This window comes from Cervus elaphus, chromosome 11 (assembly GCF_910594005.1).
Source record: "Cervus elaphus chromosome 11, mCerEla1.1, whole genome shotgun sequence".
Classification (NCBI taxonomy): Eukaryota; Metazoa; Chordata; class Mammalia; order Artiodactyla; family Cervidae; genus Cervus; species Cervus elaphus.
The window spans coordinates 98,240,571-98,259,063 of record NC_057825.1 but is presented as its reverse complement, the minus strand read 5'-3'; the positions used below and the strand labels follow the sequence as shown (position 1 = coordinate 98,259,063).

General features: G+C 42.8%; 2 protein-coding genes across 5 annotated transcripts in view; one reads left to right on the top strand and one right to left on the bottom strand.

Annotated features, from left to right (window-relative positions):
- Positions 1-10,992, bottom strand: part of TSGA10 (testis specific 10) — a 92,962-nt gene extending 81,970 nt beyond the window's left edge. Inside the window, exon 1 of one of the 4 annotated variants that reach the window (XM_043918627.1) lies at positions 10,850-10,992. Coding sequence is in view for 3 of the 4 variants with exons in the window: in XM_043918625.1 (XP_043774560.1) it covers positions 10,548-10,604 (57 nt within the window). In the remaining variant the exon portion in view is untranslated. Of the gene's footprint in view, positions 1-10,547; positions 10,760-10,849 lie in introns of those variants that run through there. The other 3 variants (XM_043918625.1, XM_043918624.1, XM_043918626.1) reach the window with 3 other exon arrangements.
- A 3,471-nt stretch (positions 10,993-14,463) lies between these two features.
- On the top strand, positions 14,464-14,721 carry C11H2orf15 (chromosome 11 C2orf15 homolog). The gene has a single exon (XM_043917204.1). The coding sequence runs from the start codon at positions 14,464-14,466 to the stop codon at positions 14,719-14,721; it is 258 nt and encodes an 85-aa protein (XP_043773139.1).
- The last annotated feature ends 3,772 nt before the right edge of the window (positions 14,722-18,493 follow it).

The window sequence follows — 18,493 nt, the reverse complement described above, 5'->3', positions numbered from 1 at the left end:
ATACAATATTTATGGAAACAACTGGGTAAAATCTAGCAACATTACAAATTCACGTAGCTTCTATACAAATAACTCCATTTCTAGGAATTTTTCTACATACATATTTGCTCATGAGCAAAATAACAAGTGTTAAAGATTTTCCACTTTAGCATACTACACATGGGATTGCCCAAGTGGCACTAGTGGTAAAGAATCTGCCTGCCAATACAGGAGACATAAGAGATATGGGTTCGATCCCTGGGTCAGAAAGATCCCCTGGAAGAGGGCATGGCAACCCACTCCAGTATTCTTGCCTGGAGAATCCCATGGACAGAGAAGCCTGGCAGGCCACAGTCCATAGGGTCGTAAAGAGTCAGACAGACACCGCTGAAGGGACTTGGAATGCACACATGCATACTATACATACTACTCTGCACTGTGCTTTTTTTCACTTGACTATGTATCTTAGAAACTGTGTAATTTACGGAAATAATCTGTTCTCTCAATCAAGGCTGCCATTATGTTAAGAGAGAATTTGCTACAAGCAGAGCAACACAGATGCTGTGCTCCAGAACCTGGCTCTTGGGAAATTACAGGATCAGCATCCCCAGTCACTGACCTTGTGTCACACCCTGTGCAAATCAGCCCATAGCAGTCTGATACGTTTATTTTTCTTTTCCCCCTTCTCTAACCAAGATACAAATCTGCTTTTTCTGCTCTCCAGTCCAGCAGTTCCTGCCTGTCCTGGAACGTAAGCATTAGATTCCACACAGCATTTCTAATTATGAATCGTTTTAGGCCTTTATCAGTTAGGCTGAAATCCTAACCATTTCTTACATAGTTTCTGTTGAAAAACATATTCCTAGTTATAAACATGCAACTTAGTATAACAATCAAATGATTCCTCACTACTTTTCAAATTTTAGTAAACGTGAACAATTTGGGAATCTTGTTAAAATGCTTTTTTTTTTTTTTTTAAATTCACAGTCGCTCTGAAATATTGCATTTCAAGAAATTGCTCAGCGGGAATTCTCTGGTGATCCAGTGGTTAGGACTGCTTATTTCCAAGCAGGGGGGCTGGGATCCAATCCCCGGCCAGGGAACTAAGATTCTGCAAGCCCACAAGTTGCACGACTGGAAAAATAAAAATAAAGTAAATAAAACATGAAAAAGAAAAAGTTTCTCATACAGATGAACCTATTTGTAAAGCAGAAACAGACACCGGCGTAGAGAACAAACATATAGACAGCAAAGGGGGAAATGAGAGGTGGGATGAATTGGGAGATTGGGACTGACATATATACACTGGGGTTTCCCTGGTAGCTCAGTCGGTAAAGAATCTGCCTGCAGTGCAGGAGACCTGCATTCTACCCCTGGGTCCGGAAGATCCCCTGGAGAAGGAAACAGCAACCCACTTCAGTATTCTTGCCTGGAAAATGCTATGGACAGAGGAGCCTGGCGGACTACAGTCCATGCGGTCATGAGAGTTGGACATGACTTGGCAAGTAAACCATACATACCCTATTGATCCCAGGAATAAGACAGATAACTGATGAGAGCCTACTGTATAGCGCAGGGAACTCTATTCAATGCTCTGTGGTGACAAAGAGGGGATATGTATACATTGGGCTGATTCACGTTGCTGTACAACAGAAACTAACAGAACACTGTAAAGCAACTATACTCCGATAAATACTAAAAAAAAAAACAAAAGTGGCATGAGAACTCTTAGTCATGCTAAGTGAGATTTAATTCCCTGACCAGGGATCAAACCTGGGTCCCCTGCGTTGGCAGCATGAAGTCTTAGCCACAGGACCGTCAGGGATAACCCCATATTATCTTCTGTTCACGAGCCCTGCCCTCACCCTTTTCTCCACCAAAGTAAAGAAACTTCTAAGGCTTGAATTCCAAATTCACCAGATTTTCTCTGTCTTCTCTGTCAAATAGTGATCACCTCTTCACTGACATCCAAGATACTGATAATACAACAATTTATGTAGCTATGCATTTTCTGTGGTCTTCCTCACACAGTTATTAGTATCTTTCAGCTCGTTTAGTTCAGTTGCTCATTCGTGTCCAACTCTTTGCGACCCCATGGACTGCAGCACACCAGGCCTCCCCGCCCATCACCAACTCCAGAAGTTTACTCAAACTCATGTTCATTAAGCTGGTGATGCCATCCAACCCTCTCATGCTCTGCCATTCCCTTCTCCTCCCGCCTTCAATCTTCCCCAGCATCAGAGTCTTTTCTAGTGAGTCAGTTCTTCGCATCAAGTGGCCAAAGTATTGGAGTTTCAGCTTCAACATTAGTCCTTCCAGTGAATATTCAGGACTGATTTGCTTGAGGATGTACTGGTTGAATCTCCTTGAGCCCAAGGGACTCTCAAGCGTCTTCTCCAACACCACAGTTCAAAAGCATCAATTCTTCGGTGCTTAGCTTTCTTTATAGCCCAACTCTCACATCCATACATGACTACTAGAAAAACCATAGCCTTGACTAGACGGACCTTTGTTGGCAAAGTAATATCTCTGCTTTTTAATATGCTGTCTAGGTTGGTCATAACTTTTCTTCCAAGGAGTAAGTGTCAAAAATTTCATGGCTACAGTCACCATCTGCAGTGATTTTGGAGCCCAGAAAAATAAAGTCTGTCACTGTTTCCATTGTTTCTCCATCTATTTGCCATGAAGTGATGAGACCGGATGCCATGATCTTAATTTTCTGAATGTTGAGTTTTAAGCCAACTTTTTCACTCTCCTCTTTCACGTTCATCAAGAGGCTCTTTAGTTCTTCACTTTCTGCCATAAGGGTGGTGTCATCTGCATATCTGAGGTTATTGATATTTCTCCCAGCAATCTCGATCCCAGTTTGTGCTTCATCCAACCCAGCATTTCTCATGATGCATATAAGTTAAATAAGCAAGGTGACAATATACAGCCTTGACGTACTTTTCTTCCTATTTGGAACCAGTCTGTTGTTTCATATCCAGTTCTAAGTGTTGCTTCCTGACCTGCATACCGATTTCTCAGGAAGCAGGTAAGGTGGTCTGGTATGCCCATCTCTTTCAGAATTTTCCACAGTTTATTGTGATCCACACAGTGAAAAGCTTTGGCATAGCCAATAAAGCAGAAATAGATGTTTTTCTGGAACTCTCTTGCTTTTTCGATGATCCAGTGGATGTTGGCAATTTGATCTCTGGTTCCTTTGCCTTTTCTAAAAGCAGCTTGAACATCTGGAAGTTCTCGGTTCACGTACTGCTGAAGCCTAGCTTGGAGAATTTTGAGCATTACTTTACTAGAGTGTGATATGAGTGCAATTCTGTGGCAGTTTGAGCATTCTCTGGCATTGTCTTTCTTTGGGATTGGAATGAAAACTGACCTTTTCCAGTTCTGTAGCCACTGCTGAGTTTTCCAAATTTGCTGGCATATTGAGTGCAGCACTTTCATAGAATCATCTTTCAGAATTTGATATAGCTCAACTGGAATTCCATCACCTCCACTAACTTTGTTCATAGAGATGCTTCCTAAGGCCCACTTGACTTCACATTCCAGGACGTCTTGCTCTAGGTGAGTGATCACACCATCGTGATTATCTGGGTCGTGAAGATCTTTTTTGTATAGTTCTCCTGTGTATTCTTGCCACCTCTTCTTCATATCTTCTGCTTCTGTTAGGTCCATACCATTTCTGTCCTTTATTGAGTCCATCTTTGCATGAAATGTTCCCTTGGCATCTCTAATTTTCTTGAGATTTCTAGTCTTTCCCATTCTATAGTTTTCCTCTATTTCTTTGCACTGATTACTGAGGAAGGCTTTCTTATCTCTCCTTGCCGTTCTTTGGAACTCTGCATTTAAATGGGTATATCTTTCCTCTTCTCCTTTGCTTTTCGCTTCTCTTCTTTTCTCAGCTATTTGTAAGGCCTCCACAGATAGCCATTTTGCTTTTTGTATTTCTTTTTCTTGGGGATGGTCTTGATCCCTGTCTCCTGTATAATGTCACGAACCTCTGTCTATGAGATCTAGTCCCTTAAATCTATTTCTCCCTTCCACTGTATAATCGTAAGGGATTTGATTAGTATCTTAAGAACAAGCAATATGCTAGAGCTCTCTAGCCCACAAAATGGCTCTCTGTGCCCACAAAATCTGCACAGAATTCTTTGGGTAACAGGAAGGTGTCAATACAAATTTGTAGAGCTTGCTAATGAAGCAGTGTACTAAAGCAGACAAAAGGGAACCTTCCCAGGGTGGAAGGGCAGAACTGGGGGTTGAGACTGACGTATATACACAACTATGGACAGAATATCAATAGCTAACTAATGAGAACCAACTGGACAGCACAGGGAGCTCTACTCAGGGCTCTGTGGTGGCCTGGACGGGAAGGAAATATAAAACAGAGGGGACGCGTGTATACATATGACTGATTCACTTTGCTGTACGGCAAGAAACACAACACTGAAGAGCAACTATACTCCAATAAACATTAACTTAAGAAAAGGAAGCTTCCCTCTTCTTTTGGTAGGATGAACAGTCAAGCTTACTGTCAGTCAGGTCTAGAAATTAAAAGTATAGAGATCAAGGGTTTACCTGACAATTGTGAGCCATCATATTAGAGTTGCTGCTTTCCCTGCACTAGCTTTGGAAGCAATAAAGAGGGAGAGAAATCGGTCTATCTGAAATGGCCATGCCTGGCCTGCCAGTTTTTCCACCTTGGGCCACCTGAATATCTTCCACCTTCCTATAACCTCTGGATGGAACAGAGGTCAGAGAAGGCATGTAAATAAAGTACAGAGTACTTTGCGATCAGCAACTATCACCCAAGCTAGAATCACAATCCTTCTCACTGGGGAAGCAAGACAGCAGTCGTTAAGAGCATGCTCTGTAGCCTCAGTCCGTTTCGGTTCATAACGTCAGTTCTGCCCCTTGTCAGCTGCATGACCATGGGCAAATTACTACTCTGGCCCCAGCTTCCTTATCTCTAAAATAGGGATGACAGTGACTTCCCTGCTGGTTCAGTGGCTAAGACTCTGTGCTCCCAATGCAGTAGGAGTGGGTTCAATCCCTGGTGAGGGAACTAGATCCCACACGCCACAACTAAGAGCTCACATGTTACACCGAAAGATTCCGCATGCCGCAACTAAGACCCAGAGCAGCCAAATAAACAAATAAATATCTAAAGAATAAAATAAAATAGGAATGATAACAGTACTTGCTTCACAGAGTTGTTGTGAGGACTTACTGTATGTAAAGCACTTAGAATAGGGCTTGGCAATAAATAGTAACTATTAAATATTATTGTTATTTACAACTGTTATATAAATTGTTATTTACAATTAGTATCAATAATTTCTCTCACCAATCAACTTATTTAATTGGCCATCATTTCCTACTGATCTCCTCACTAAAATCTCTCTCAAACACGTGCCTTTCCATCATGACCATCACTGTTTCAGTTCATACTATCAGATTGTGACCTTTATCCACTTATCAAACAAATTTATGAACAGCCTTGTGGCTCAGCTGGTAAAGAATCCATCTGTAATGTGGGAGACCTGGGTTTGATCCCTGGGTTGGAAAGATTCTCTAAAGAAGGGAAAGGTTACTCACTCCAGTATTCTGGCCTGGAGAATTCATTGGACAGAGGAGCATGGGTTGCAAAGAATCGGACATGACTGAATGATTAACACTTTCATTTTTTCACTTTCCCCCAAAAGACTCAGCACATATTTTCCACTTTCCCTCCAACTACAAACATGTTCCCACTGAAGCTCCTAACACAGTGTGTTGGGTTTATTGCATGTCCACCGTCATCCCAACTTCAGCATGTTAAAACAGACCTCTGAATTTCCCCACCTGCACTCCTGCTCTCAACCCTGCCTCCACCATGTTCCTTCCTGGTCTTTCCTGTGTCAAATGGCACTGTCATTTGTGCAGTGACTGAGGTCAGAAACCAAGAAGTTGTCCTTGTTTCCTTTTTCCCTGAACCTTATCAAACCCATCAACAAGCCCTTTTGAATGTATCTCCAAAATATACCCTCAATCCATCCACTTCTGTACATTTTAATTATTGCCTTCTAATTGGTTCAAATCAGCATCATCTCCCATATGGATTACTGAAGTAGTCTCCTAACCAATCTTTTTGCCTCTACTGTTGCTCCCTGTGACCTGTTTTCCAAACAAAGATCAAAACAATCACTTAAAAATAATGAGATCCTGCACAAAAACACGCCAATGGCTCCCCACTGCAATCAAAATAAAAACCAAAGTTTTTAAGGTCTGACTGATCTGGCCACTGCCTTCACATGCCCGAGTAGAGCTCCTATTCTCTTGTTTGTTCACCCACCAGCTCTATTGGGTTTCCTCCTGTTCCTCTACTAAGCCAATCCTTTCCACTTCGGGGCCTCCTCCCTTGATTTCCCTCTGTTGAGAACATTTTCTTCCCCAGCCCTCTGCATGAATGGCTACTTCTTACCCTCAGCTCTTCAGCTCAAATATTCAAAGGGCCTTTCCTGATTTTTTTTACCTAAAGTACCCTCTCTCCTATTTACTCTCCCACTAGGTTATTCACACTTAGCAAGATTTGAAATTGTATCATTTATACCTTCATTTGTTTACTGTCTGTCACCCTCTACCGGAATTAAGCTCCAAGCATTCTAGGCACTTGTCTGGTCACTGTTATGTCCCTAATGTCTAGAGGAATGCCTACCACAAAGTTGGTACTCAAAAAAACCATTCCCAAATAATAAATTTTGATGATTCAAATAAGGTAGTTTCAATGGTAGGAGGACTAACAAACGAAGGAATAGTAAAGAAAAAGAAATAGAAAATGTAGACTTCTTTTACAAAGCCTGATTGTGAGAAAAGAGGTAGAGAAAGGGTGAAGGGCCAAAGCAAGGGGAGAAAAACTTGTTTCTTAATTTCCTGTATGTCAAGGACCCCTTTCAGGAATAAGCAAAGCCCTGGGTCCTAGGACTTCCCGTGTGGCCTGAGTGGTAAAGAATCTGCTTGCCACTGCAGGGGACTTAAGAGATGCAGGTTTGATCCCTGGATTGGGAAGATCCCCTGGAGAAGGGCATGGTAACCTACTCCAGTATTCTTGCCTGGAGAATCCCATGGACAGAGGACACTGGCGGGCTACAGTCCATGCGGTCGCAAAGTGTTGGACACAACTGAAGCAACTTAGAATGCACCTGAGTCCTGACCTCAGGAAAATGCAAACACATACAAAAGTTAACAAATCATTCCGGGGGTTCAAGAATTCCCCAAAGTTCTTGTACTCCAGGATAAGAATTCTTACAGTATAAACACAATGACGATTCCTAAGATATGGGCTAGTGAAGAAAGGCCCCTGAGCTAATAAGAGGAAACCAGGTAAAGGGTGTGCACTGTCCTTTGAGACAAGACAGAAAAAGCAAGGTCAACTGAAGATTTAAATAAGAAGGGACAGAAATTTAAAGTTCCTGCCTGGCAGAATTTTAATTTTTCAGTGTTATAGGAGTTAAGATCATGTGTTAAAAAGTATCATCAGGGGCTTCGCTGGAGACTCAGTGGTAAAGAATCCACCTGCCAATGTAGGAGACATGGGTTCAATCTCTGGTCTGGAAAGTCCCACGTGCCACAAAGCAACTAAGCCTGCGCACCACAGCCGAGCCTGTGCTCTAGAGCCCAGAACACAACTACTGAGCCCATGTGCTGCGACTACTAGAAGCCGGTGCACCCTAGAGCCTGTGCTCCACAAAAAGAGAAGCCGCTACAAAAAGAAGCCCTCACAGAGCTAACGAGTGGCCCCTAATCGCAGCAACTAGAGAAAAGCCCACAAAGCAACCAAGACCCAGCACAGCCAAAAGTAAATTAAGAAATACATAAAATTTTAAAATAAATTAATAAAATCAGTTGCATTTAAAATGTATTCATCAGCATTGAGCAAAATATCAGGCATATAATGTGTGTTCAACAAAAGTCTATTAAATATTTTGGCTGAATAATTGAAAACAGTGGAGTTATCCAATATGGGATTCTGAAATCTGGTTTCACAGCAGGTCAACTTGTTTTCTTTGAAGGAAATTGTCTCCAAAAGTTTAGGTTGAAAGACACTTTGAGGTAAGAAGGAATAGCTTCACTAACAGAGAAGGACGTAGAAAACCACACAAAATTTTATGAATAATTTTGAGGTAGTTTCTGTATTTATAATAAAAATAAGTGAATAAATGTTTTAGGCATTCACTTCCAATGAAATAGTAAGGTCACTTGATAACTTTTCTTGAAAAGAAATAATCTCTCCAGTCATTCCATCCAAGCCCAAGCTCCTCATTTCTCTCCAATCCAGACCTTACTGTAAAGAAATAACGTGCTTTTTTTAAGGAGCTTAAAACAGTGGCCTTAGGAGAAGTATCATTTATCATTTCCTCTTGTTGTCAAGAGGCTTTTCTGAATCAAAAGAATTTAATAATGTAGATTGATGTTAACAACATAACTAAGACAAAGAGAACTACCTTACTTTGTTTGCTGTTCAGTTGCTAAGTCATGTCTGACTCTGCGACCCATGGACTGTGACCAGCCAGGCGCCTCTGTCCATGGGATTTCCCAGGCAAGAATACTGGAGTGTGTTACTGTTTCCTTCTCCAGGGGATCTTTCCCACCCAGGGAGCAAACTCACATCTCCTGCACTGGCAGGCAAGTTCTTTACCACTGAGCCACCAGGGAAGCCCACCTTACTAACTAGCTCACTTCAAAGGATTATCATGGGTACATGTGTAAGAAAATTCACAGCAGTGCTGTTTATATTTACCCAAAACTGTAGAAACTATAGTGTTCACCAACAGCACAGTAGATAAATTGTGGTATACTCTTACAATGGAACAACAAGCAACAAACTAATTACAAGCGATAACTAGGATCAACCTTAAAAACAATGTTGAGTAATGAAGCAAAATAAAAGGAGAACTTAGTACAATTCCAAGTACACAAAGTTCAAAATGAGCCAAGCTAGAGAGTGCAACTTCACATACAATGACAGTGAAAATCTAAAGAAAAGCAAAAAGTCATGATAGGGGCTACATCTGGGGACAAGGAGGCAAGTATGATGGGAAAAGGGAATGAAAAATAACACACCTGCTCCAGGACTTCCTGGTGGCCCAGTGACTAAGAGTGTGCACTCCCAATGGAGGAAACCTGGGTTCGATCCCTGGTAGGGGAACTATATCCCATATGCTGCAACTAAAACCCGTCAAAGTCAAATAAATAAATAATAAATAAATATTTTAAACATAACACCTGCTCTAACCGCTTCTAACTGGAGTACTTTAAAAGCAAATTATCCTGAAACAAACTGAAAAAGAAAGAGACTGAGAACGTCTACTTCAGAGGAGTCATAAGCAGTGACTTTTTTCAGAAGGTAAACAAGATTTATTTTGGAAGTTGCCATTAAATAATGCTAAAGTGTATATTGTTTAAAATAAATATTTCATGAATATACCTTCCTAGTTATTACCCACTAATTAAGACTAAATGGTCTGTCTAGTTCCTTGATCAATTCAAATACGAACAAAAAATCAGTTTTATCCTGGATGCAGATTTGAATAATGGGACACTTTCCTTTCATAGTTATGTTGTTCTTCAATGGCTCATTCGTGTCCCACTATAAGACCCCATGAACAGCAGCACACTAGGTATCCCTGTCCTAAACTATAATAGGTTAGTTATGTCCTAAACTGTAATAGATTCGTTATAACTATTATTTCATAGTTATAACTGATCTGTTTTCTTATAATTTCAACCCGATTATTATTCTGTTTATTTCCTTACGGGTTAAAGAAAAAAGTGTATTTGAAATTCTGAAAACCACTAGAGGAAATTTAAAATAACGAATATCCTGAGATATAATGACCTAGACTGGAAGAAGGAAAACAAACACAGAGATACTGTCATCTATGCAATGTTTCTTGAAATCGCTATTGACTTTATTTAAAGAATTAAAAGTGTATTCCTTTGCGTGTTTAGGTATCATGTCCATGATCGCAGCAAAGTTATTCAATTTAAATCTCAAAACACTTTTTCAAAGGAAAGCCAGCTTACCCTGCCTTTCTTGTGTATAATTTCTACTGTAATGATACGAGATTTTTCGTGCAACTGCCTACGTAATCTCGGCCCTTCACCTCCCAAAGTCTATAAAGTGGCTCAGAAATGAGAAGCTGGGGTCACGTAGACCCTGGTTGAACCCCCAAATCTCTGACTTCCAAATTCCTCAGCGCCACTCCAAAGCGTTTCTAAAGAGAACAGTCCCCCAACAACCAAGCGGAAAGCTGCGGCGGAAAGCGAAGCGGTCACCATAGGAACATAAGCTCAACCCTAAGCTCCCCAGAAACGACAACACGCGCAAAGTTTGTTCCGGGAGGGTTTCCCTGGACCTCAACTCTGCCCGCTACCACCCCTCACGGCGGCGCCAGCAGCCAAAATCCACCTCAAGGGTCGCCCACAGACCCTAATCCCCACCACACCCGCCCCCTGCAGCTGCCCTCTCAAAGGCCTGCCGACCAGGAGATGCTTTACCCCAACCCGGCGCATCCCCGTGCTTCTACCTGGGGCAGTGGGTCCCTCCCCGGGCTTTTTGGCCCGTCGTCCTCCCCGGAGATCATCCCGGCGACTACCAGGACTCGGTCTCCGCCTGGGATTCAGGTCCCTCAAGGTCTCCATCCTCCGCCCACTCCTCCTCCCTTCCCACCCCAAATCGACTTGGCCCCTCCCCGGGGGGCGGTGGGAGGCGGGACCGGGCAGGAGAGAGGCGGGACCGGGCAGGAGGGAGGCGGGACCAGGCGGGAAGGAGGCGGGGGCGGTTAGCGCCGGCCGGCGTCGCCGTCCGCCCCGCCCTCACGCTCTGTACCTGAGGGGGCTCGTCCTCCACCTCCCCGGCGCCTTCACTCCGCTTCCGTCCCGCGCGCCCCAAGTCCCTGTGCGCACGCGTACCTGGCTCGACTCTCCCTCTCGCGGGGACTACAAGCCGTGCGCGCGCACACACGCACGTAGCGTCGCGTACGTCCGCCTGTCTGCCTTACAGGGCGCCCTGGAAAGGCTTCTTCCTGGTCCATCCGCGCCGCGCAGGCGCAAGCCCACGCAGCGCCTAGACGACCCTCCAGAGCGTCCCGTCTCCTAGTAACCAGCCTCCACCCACTTTTCCAAGACTTTTCCCCTATTTCCTGCGTGTGGCCACCCTAACGGGGTACAGTGCGCATGCGCAGAGCTCCCTCTCGCGCGCTCTCTCTCTCTCTCATTTTTTTTTTTTTTTTTGCCCTCTGGCTGTCTTCCCTTAGCTCTGGGATACCTGCTGCTTTACTGCCGCTTTTGTGTGCTATTTTCCCAGGGATCGGTCACCATTCTGGACAGATCAGTGAATTCGTTACTCCGCAGAGCTCCTTTTGGGCGCTGGGAGGGTGGTGCGCTCTCCAGCCACGGTCAGGGGCCGCTGTGCGGGGAGCCTCCTTTGGTGGGGTTCTGCTGCTGCAGCCCCGCGAGAGTGAGCCGGCCTGTTGGGGTGAGCGCCCGCAGCCTGCAGAGTCTGGGGAGCCCCGACCGCCCTGCACCATCCAGTCTGGGTTGAATCTGGGAATGACAGGGAGAGGACAGTGACTGCAGATTCCTGACCTGTATACCTTCTCCACAAGCCAGGCCTTATCCAGTTCAGTCCAGTTCAGTTCAGTCGCTCAGTCGCGTCCGTCTCTTTGCGATCCCATGAATCGCAGCACGCCAGGCCTCCCTGAGGCCTTCTCCAAGTCCCCCCCCAAAACTAATCACGGTTAACAAACAAAAACCGAAAGGGTAGAGTATCTCACTTGATATTTAATATTGTATCGATTCTTTTCCTGTTTAATACAGTTTAAACTTGTCTTCTCTCTATTAGGAGCCTTCAGTCTCGGAACACTCATTTAACTTAACCAGGTATAATATTTTTGGCCATCCGACTATGTTAATGTTGACCATATTAGCTAAAAGTGAAGAAAGGAGTTTTTTAGTAAAAAAGAATGAAAATTGCATTATTCTGCCAACTGGAAAAGAACTGTTTAGTCTTTGTAGCATTTCTTAATGTTTAACATATTCCACGTTTCTTAAATAACCCAAGGGCTTCTGAACTCTAATAGTGACTTTATCTCCCTGTCTTTTCCACAGATGAAATAGATAAACTAGGTTTTTATAGCTGATCTCTGATGATCTTGATATACTATTCGCCTGTCTATTTCAAATGTAATCTCACTTTTGAAGAGACAAACTATTCCTGTTTTTGCCAGATGAGTACTCATTTTTTCCCCACAATGTATTATTGACAGACATAAATAAATTTTGTTAGAACAAATTTCATAAAAGTGCGTTTTAATATGTGCCATATGTTTTTCCCATCTCCTATTTTTTATCATTATTTGTGCCGGTACATTTTCTCATTTTGTTGCATTAAGATTTTAAAACTTTGTAAGTATAGCTAGATACTAAAAAATTAAATCATGTCCCAGTTGTTTTAGATAAAGGCAGAAGTCCCAAGAGATACATTTTCTGTGAAATATAATTGTACCTAACTGATAAAATAAGTTACAAGAAGCATGAGCTCTCAAAGACCACCCTAAAATGTTATTTTAGGGAAAACAAAGTATTCTCATTTCCTCTTAAGATACTAAGATTATTTTGAATAAAGTGTTCTCATGATCTATCTAGCATTAATTGAAAAAAATAGAGGAAAATGTACAAACCTCAAAACTTTCTGATGATGTTGAAGGCTTGCGGAGTGAAGGTGATTATTAACATAGGAGATGGGAAAGTACCTCCTCTAGGGAAAAAAATTAGAAGAGTTCAAGTATTTACGTATGCCACCTTTGTTGTTGCCCTTTTAGTCGCTAAGTCGTGTCCTACTCTTTGTGTCCCACGGACTGTAGCCCACCAGCTTTCTCTGTCCGTGGGGTTTCCCATGCAGGACACTAGAGTGGGTTGCCATTTCCTCCTCCAGGGGATCTTCCCTTCCCAGGGATCAAACCATGTCTTCTGTATTAGCAGGTGGATTCTTTACTGCTGAGCCATCAGGGAAGTCCCAGTGGGATTGTTTCTACTAACCTATTTTCTCCTCCTAGCTATGAGTCACATTCATCTGCTTCTTTTCATGCCTGGTAAGTTCATGGGGTCACAAGGAGTCAGACACGACTTAGCGACCGAACAACAACATGTTTTTATTGGGCTTCCCAGGTGCCTCAGAGTGAAGAATCTGCCTGCCTGTGCAAGAGATGCAGGAGACAAAGGTTACATCTCTGGGTCAGAAAGATCCCCTAGAAGAGGGCATGGCAACCCACTCCAGTATTTGTGCCTGGAGAATCCCATGAACAGAGGAGACTGGCAGGCTACAGTCCATAGTCCGAGAATCAGACGCAAGTTAGCAACTGAGCACACAAATCTTTCCTGACTGCCAGATGTTGCAGATTTGACATTGTTGATGCTGGAGGTTTTGGGTTTCCTTTAAATATGTGTAGGTTGTATCCTGAAATGCAGTGAGTTTACTTGAAAACAATTTGATCCTTTAGAACTGCCCTGTTGAAAATAGTAACCACTAGCTTCATGTGGCCTTTTGAATTTGTTATTAAAATGAAATAAAATTTAAAACTTAGTCCCTCATTTGTGCTCTGTACATTTCAAATTCGAACATTTAGCTTTCATTGGTGGTTCAGTAGTAGAATTCTCACCTGCCAACATCCACACGTGACTAGTGGCCACTATACTAGACAATACATAAAGGATATTTCTATCATTGTAGAAAGTCCTATTGGACAGACCTGCTTTAGAAGCTTGCTTTTAAGCTTTATTAGGTCCAAAGTTGTCTTTATTTAGGGCTAATTTGACTCCATTATTGAGGCAATACCTCAGTGGACCGCCCCCCTCCTCTTACAATCTTTTCAAGCTCTTCCCTCAATGTTGCATGGTCATCTCTCTTCAGCTGGGCATTCATAATAAAAAGTACTGTGTCTTTCTTGGATGCTTTTTTCCTTGACTTTTTGTGTTATGGTAGAATACACATAACATAAAGTGTAGCATCGTGGCCATTCTTAGGTGTATAGTTCAGTGCATTAACTACATTCACAACGCTGTGCTGTCATGACCACCGTTCATCTCCAGAACTCTTTTCATCTTGTAAAATTGAAACTCTAAACCCGTTAAACAACTCCCCATGGCAACCACTACTCTATTTTCTGTTTCTTTGATTTGATACCTAGATACTTCACATAAGTGAAGTCAAACAGCATTTGTCTTTTTGTGACTGAATTATTTAACCTAGAATAATGTGCTCAAGATTCATCATGTTTTAGTATATTACAGAATTTCTTCCTTTTTTACAACAAACATTGCCTGAAGTTAGTTGAAATTCCCAATCTATTCACTTATTACAGTTTTTCCCTCAAGCAATCAAGGAAGAAACGTGTCCACTGCTTTAAGAGGTGCCAGCAATCTTATTTTTGTTCAGCTGTCCCAATGGGGTTTTCTCCAAGTAAATCTGCTACTCAGGTTTCTGCTTTGCGTATGGATTCAAAAGTGGGTGATCACTTAATGCAAAGGACTGAGAAAAGCAAATTGGAGCAAGTGACTCAGTTATTTCAAAACACCAAGAAAATAAGATTAGAAGACCCAAATCAAGAAGCCTTTACAAGGAGCAAAGACACTGGCACAGGATATCTTTCAGAGAAAGCCTTGCGTCCAGTGATGTGTGTTAAAGAAAGTGATGGGAAATGATAGACCTTGAATGAAGTTATTTTGTACATTACTAAGAAAACAAAAGTGGCTTTTGACTAAGAGAGCCTGATGAATGAGAGCCTTATCTTATTCAGTTCAGTTCAGTTCAGTCACTCAGTTGTGTCTGACTCTTTGCGACCTCATGAATTGCAGCACACCAGGCCTCCCTGTCCAACACTAACTCCCAGAGTTTACTCAAACTCATGTCCATTGAGTCGGTGATGCCATCCAGCCATCTCATCCTCTGTCATCCCGTTCTCCTCCTGCCCCCAACCCCTCCCAGCATCAGCGTCTTTTCCAATGAGTCAACTCTTCGCATGAGGTGGCCCAAGTACTGGAGTTTCAGCTTCAGCATCAGTCCTTCCAATCAACACCCAGGACTGATCTCCTTCAGGATGGACTGGTTGGATCTCCTTGCAGTCCAAGGGACTCTCAAGAGTCTTCTCCAACAACACAGTTCAAAAGCACCAATTTTTCGGTGCTCAGCTTTCTTCACAGCCCAACTCTCACATCCATACATGACCACTGAAAAAACCATAGCCTTGACCAGACGGACCTTTGTTGGCAAAGTAATGTCTCTGTTTTTTAATATGCTATCTAAGTTGGTCACAACCTTCCTTCCAAGGAGTAAGCGTCTTTTAATTTCATGGCTGCAGCCACCATCTGCAGTGATTTTGGAGCCCAAAAATATAAAGTCTGACACTGTTTCCACTGTCTCCCCATCTATTTCCCATGAGGTGATGGGACCAGATGCCATGATCTTAGTTTTCTGAATGTTAAGCTTTAAGCCAACTTTTTCACTCTCCTCTTTCACCTTCATCTAGAGGCTTTTTAGTTCCTCTTCACTCTATGCCATAAGGGTGGTGTCATCTGCATATCTGAGGTTATTGATATTTCTCCCGGCAATCTTGATTCCAGCTTGTGCTTCTTCCAGCCCAGCGTTTCTCATGATGTACTCTGCATAGAAGTTAAATAAGCAGGGTGACAATATACAGCCTTGACGTACTCCTTTTCCTATTTGGAACCAGTCTGTTGTTCCATGTCCAGTTCTAACTGTTGCTTCCTGACCTGCATACAGGTTTCTCAAGAGGCAGGTCAGGTGGTCTGGTATTCCCATCCCTTTCAGAATTTTCCACGGTTTATTGTGACCCACACAGTCGAAGGCTTTGGCATAGTCAATAAAGCAGAAATAGATGTTTTTCTGGAACTCTCTTGCTTTTTCGATGACCCATCAGATGTTGGCAATTTGATCACTGGTTCCTCTGCCTTTTCTAAAACCAGCTTGAACATCTGGAAGTTCTCAATTCACGTATTGCTGAAGCCTGGCTTGGAGAATTTTGAGCATTACTTTACTAGCATGTGAGGTGAGTGCAATTGTGCGGTAGTTTGAGCATTCTTTGGCATTGCCTTTCTTAGGGATTGGAATGAAAACTGACCTTTTCTAGTCCTGTGGCCACTGCTGAGTTTTCCAAATTTGCTGGCATAGTGAGTGCAGCACTTTCACAGCATCATCTTTAAGGATTTGAAATAGCACAACTGGAATGCCATCACATCCACTAGCTTTGTTCGTAGAGATGCTTTCTAAGGCCCACTTGACCTCATATTCCAGGATGTCTGGCTCTAGGTGAGTGATCACACCATTGTGATTATCTGGGTCGTGAAGATCTTTTTTGTACAGTTCTTCTGTGTATTCTTGCCACCTATTCTTAATATCTTCTGCTTCTGTTAGGTTCATACCATTTCTGTCCTTTATCGAACCCATCTTTGCCTGAAATGTTCCCTTGATATCTCTAATTTTCTTGAAGAGATCTCTAGTCTTTCCCATTCTGTTGTCTTCATCTATTTCTTTGCATTGATCTCTGAGGAAGGCTTTCTTATCTCTCCTGGCTATTCTTTGGAACTCTGCATTCAAATGGGAATATCTTTCCTTTTCTCCTTTGCTTTTCCCTTCTCTTCTTTTCACAGCTATTTGTGAGGCCTCCTCAGACAACCATTTTGCCTTTTTGCATTTCTTTTCCAAGACCATCAAGACATGGTCTTGATCCCTGTCTCCTGTACAATGTCACGAATCTCTGTCCATAGTTCATCAGGCTCTCTATCAGATCTAGTCCCTTAAATCTACTTGTCACTTCCACTGTATAGTCATAAGGGATTTGATTTAGGTCATACCTGAATGGTCTAGTGGTTTTCCATACTTTCTTCAACTTAAGTCTGAATTTGGCAATAAGGAGTTCATAATCTGAGCCACAGTCAGCTCCTGGTTTTGTTTCTGCTGACTGTATAGAGCTTCTCCATCTTTGGCTGCAAAGAATATAATCAATCTGATTTCGGTGTTGACCATCTGGTGATGTCCATGTATAGAGTTTTCTCTTGTGTTGTTGGAAGAGGGTGTTTGCTATGACCAGTGAATTCTCTTGGCAAAACTCTATTAGCCTTTGCTCTGCTTCATTCTGTACTCCAAGGCCAAATTTGCCTGTTGCTCCAGGTGTTTCTTGACTTCCTACTTTTGCATTCCAGTCCCCTATAATGAAAAGGACATCTTTTTTGGGTGTTAGTTCTAAAAGGTCTTGTAAGTCTTCATAGAACCATTCAACTTCAGCTTCTTTAGCGTTACTGGTTGGGGCATAGGCTTGAATTACTGTGATATTGAATGGTTTACCTTGGAAACGAGCAGAGATCATTCTGTCATTTTTGAGATTGCATCCAAGTACTGCATTTCGGACTCTTTTGTTGACCATGATGGCTACTCCATTTCTTCTAAGGGATTCCTGCCCACAGCAGTGGATATAATGGTCATCTGAGTTAAATTCACCCATTCCAGTCCATTTTAGTTTGCTGATTCCTAGAATGTTGACATTCACTCTTGCCATCTCCTGTTTGACCACTTCCAATTTGCCTTGATTCATGGACCTAACATTCCAGGTTCCTATGCAATATTGCTCTTTACAGCATCAGACCTTGTTTCTATCACCAGTCACATCCATAACTGGGTATTGTTTTTGCTTTGGCTCCATCCCTTCATTCTTTCTGGAGTTATTTCTCCACTGATCTCCAGTAGCATATTGGGTACCTACCGACCTGGGGAGTTCCTCTTTCAGTATCCTATCATTTGCCTTCTCATACTGTTCATGGGGTTCTCAAGCCAAGAATACTGAAGTGGTTTGCCATTCCCTTCTCCAGTGGACCACATTCTGTCAGACCTCTCCACCATGACCCGACCGTCTTGGGTGGCCCCAGACGGCATGGCTTAGTTTCACTGAGTTAGACACGACTGTGGTCCTGTGATCAGACTAGCTAGTTTTCTGTGATTATGGTTTTAGTGTGTTTGCCCTCTGATGCCCTCTCACAACACCTACCATCTTACTTGGGTTTCTCTTACCTCGGACGTGGGGTATCTCTTCACGGCTGCTCCAGCAAAGCACAGCCGCTGCTCCTTCCCTATAGAAAAACTTCGGGTATCTGGTTCTGCCCTTTGTTGCAAAACTTCTATATAATCCAGCTCCTCCTTTGCCTCCTTGGAGCAGCTCTCTCAGGGTCACTTGAGATGCTGCCTCCCGGGCTGAAGTCTTTATTGCTGGCTCTTTACAAAAGATACAACTCAGGAACAGCCACCTGGGAGAGGTGCCCAGGGCAAGATTTGAGATGGGAGGACTCTTTGCAGGCTGCCATTGTCCCCAGACGTCATTAGGAAAACCTAACAAAATGAAGGAAGATAATCGCTTATTTTTTACTGTTTATGAATCAATGTAGATTGCATCTTTTGATGATACAT

Coding starts and splice junctions, on each gene's coding strand:
- C11H2orf15 (XM_043917204.1), top strand. CDS start 14,464: ATGGGGTTTTCTCCAAGTAAATCTGCTACTCAGGTTTCTGCTTTGCGT.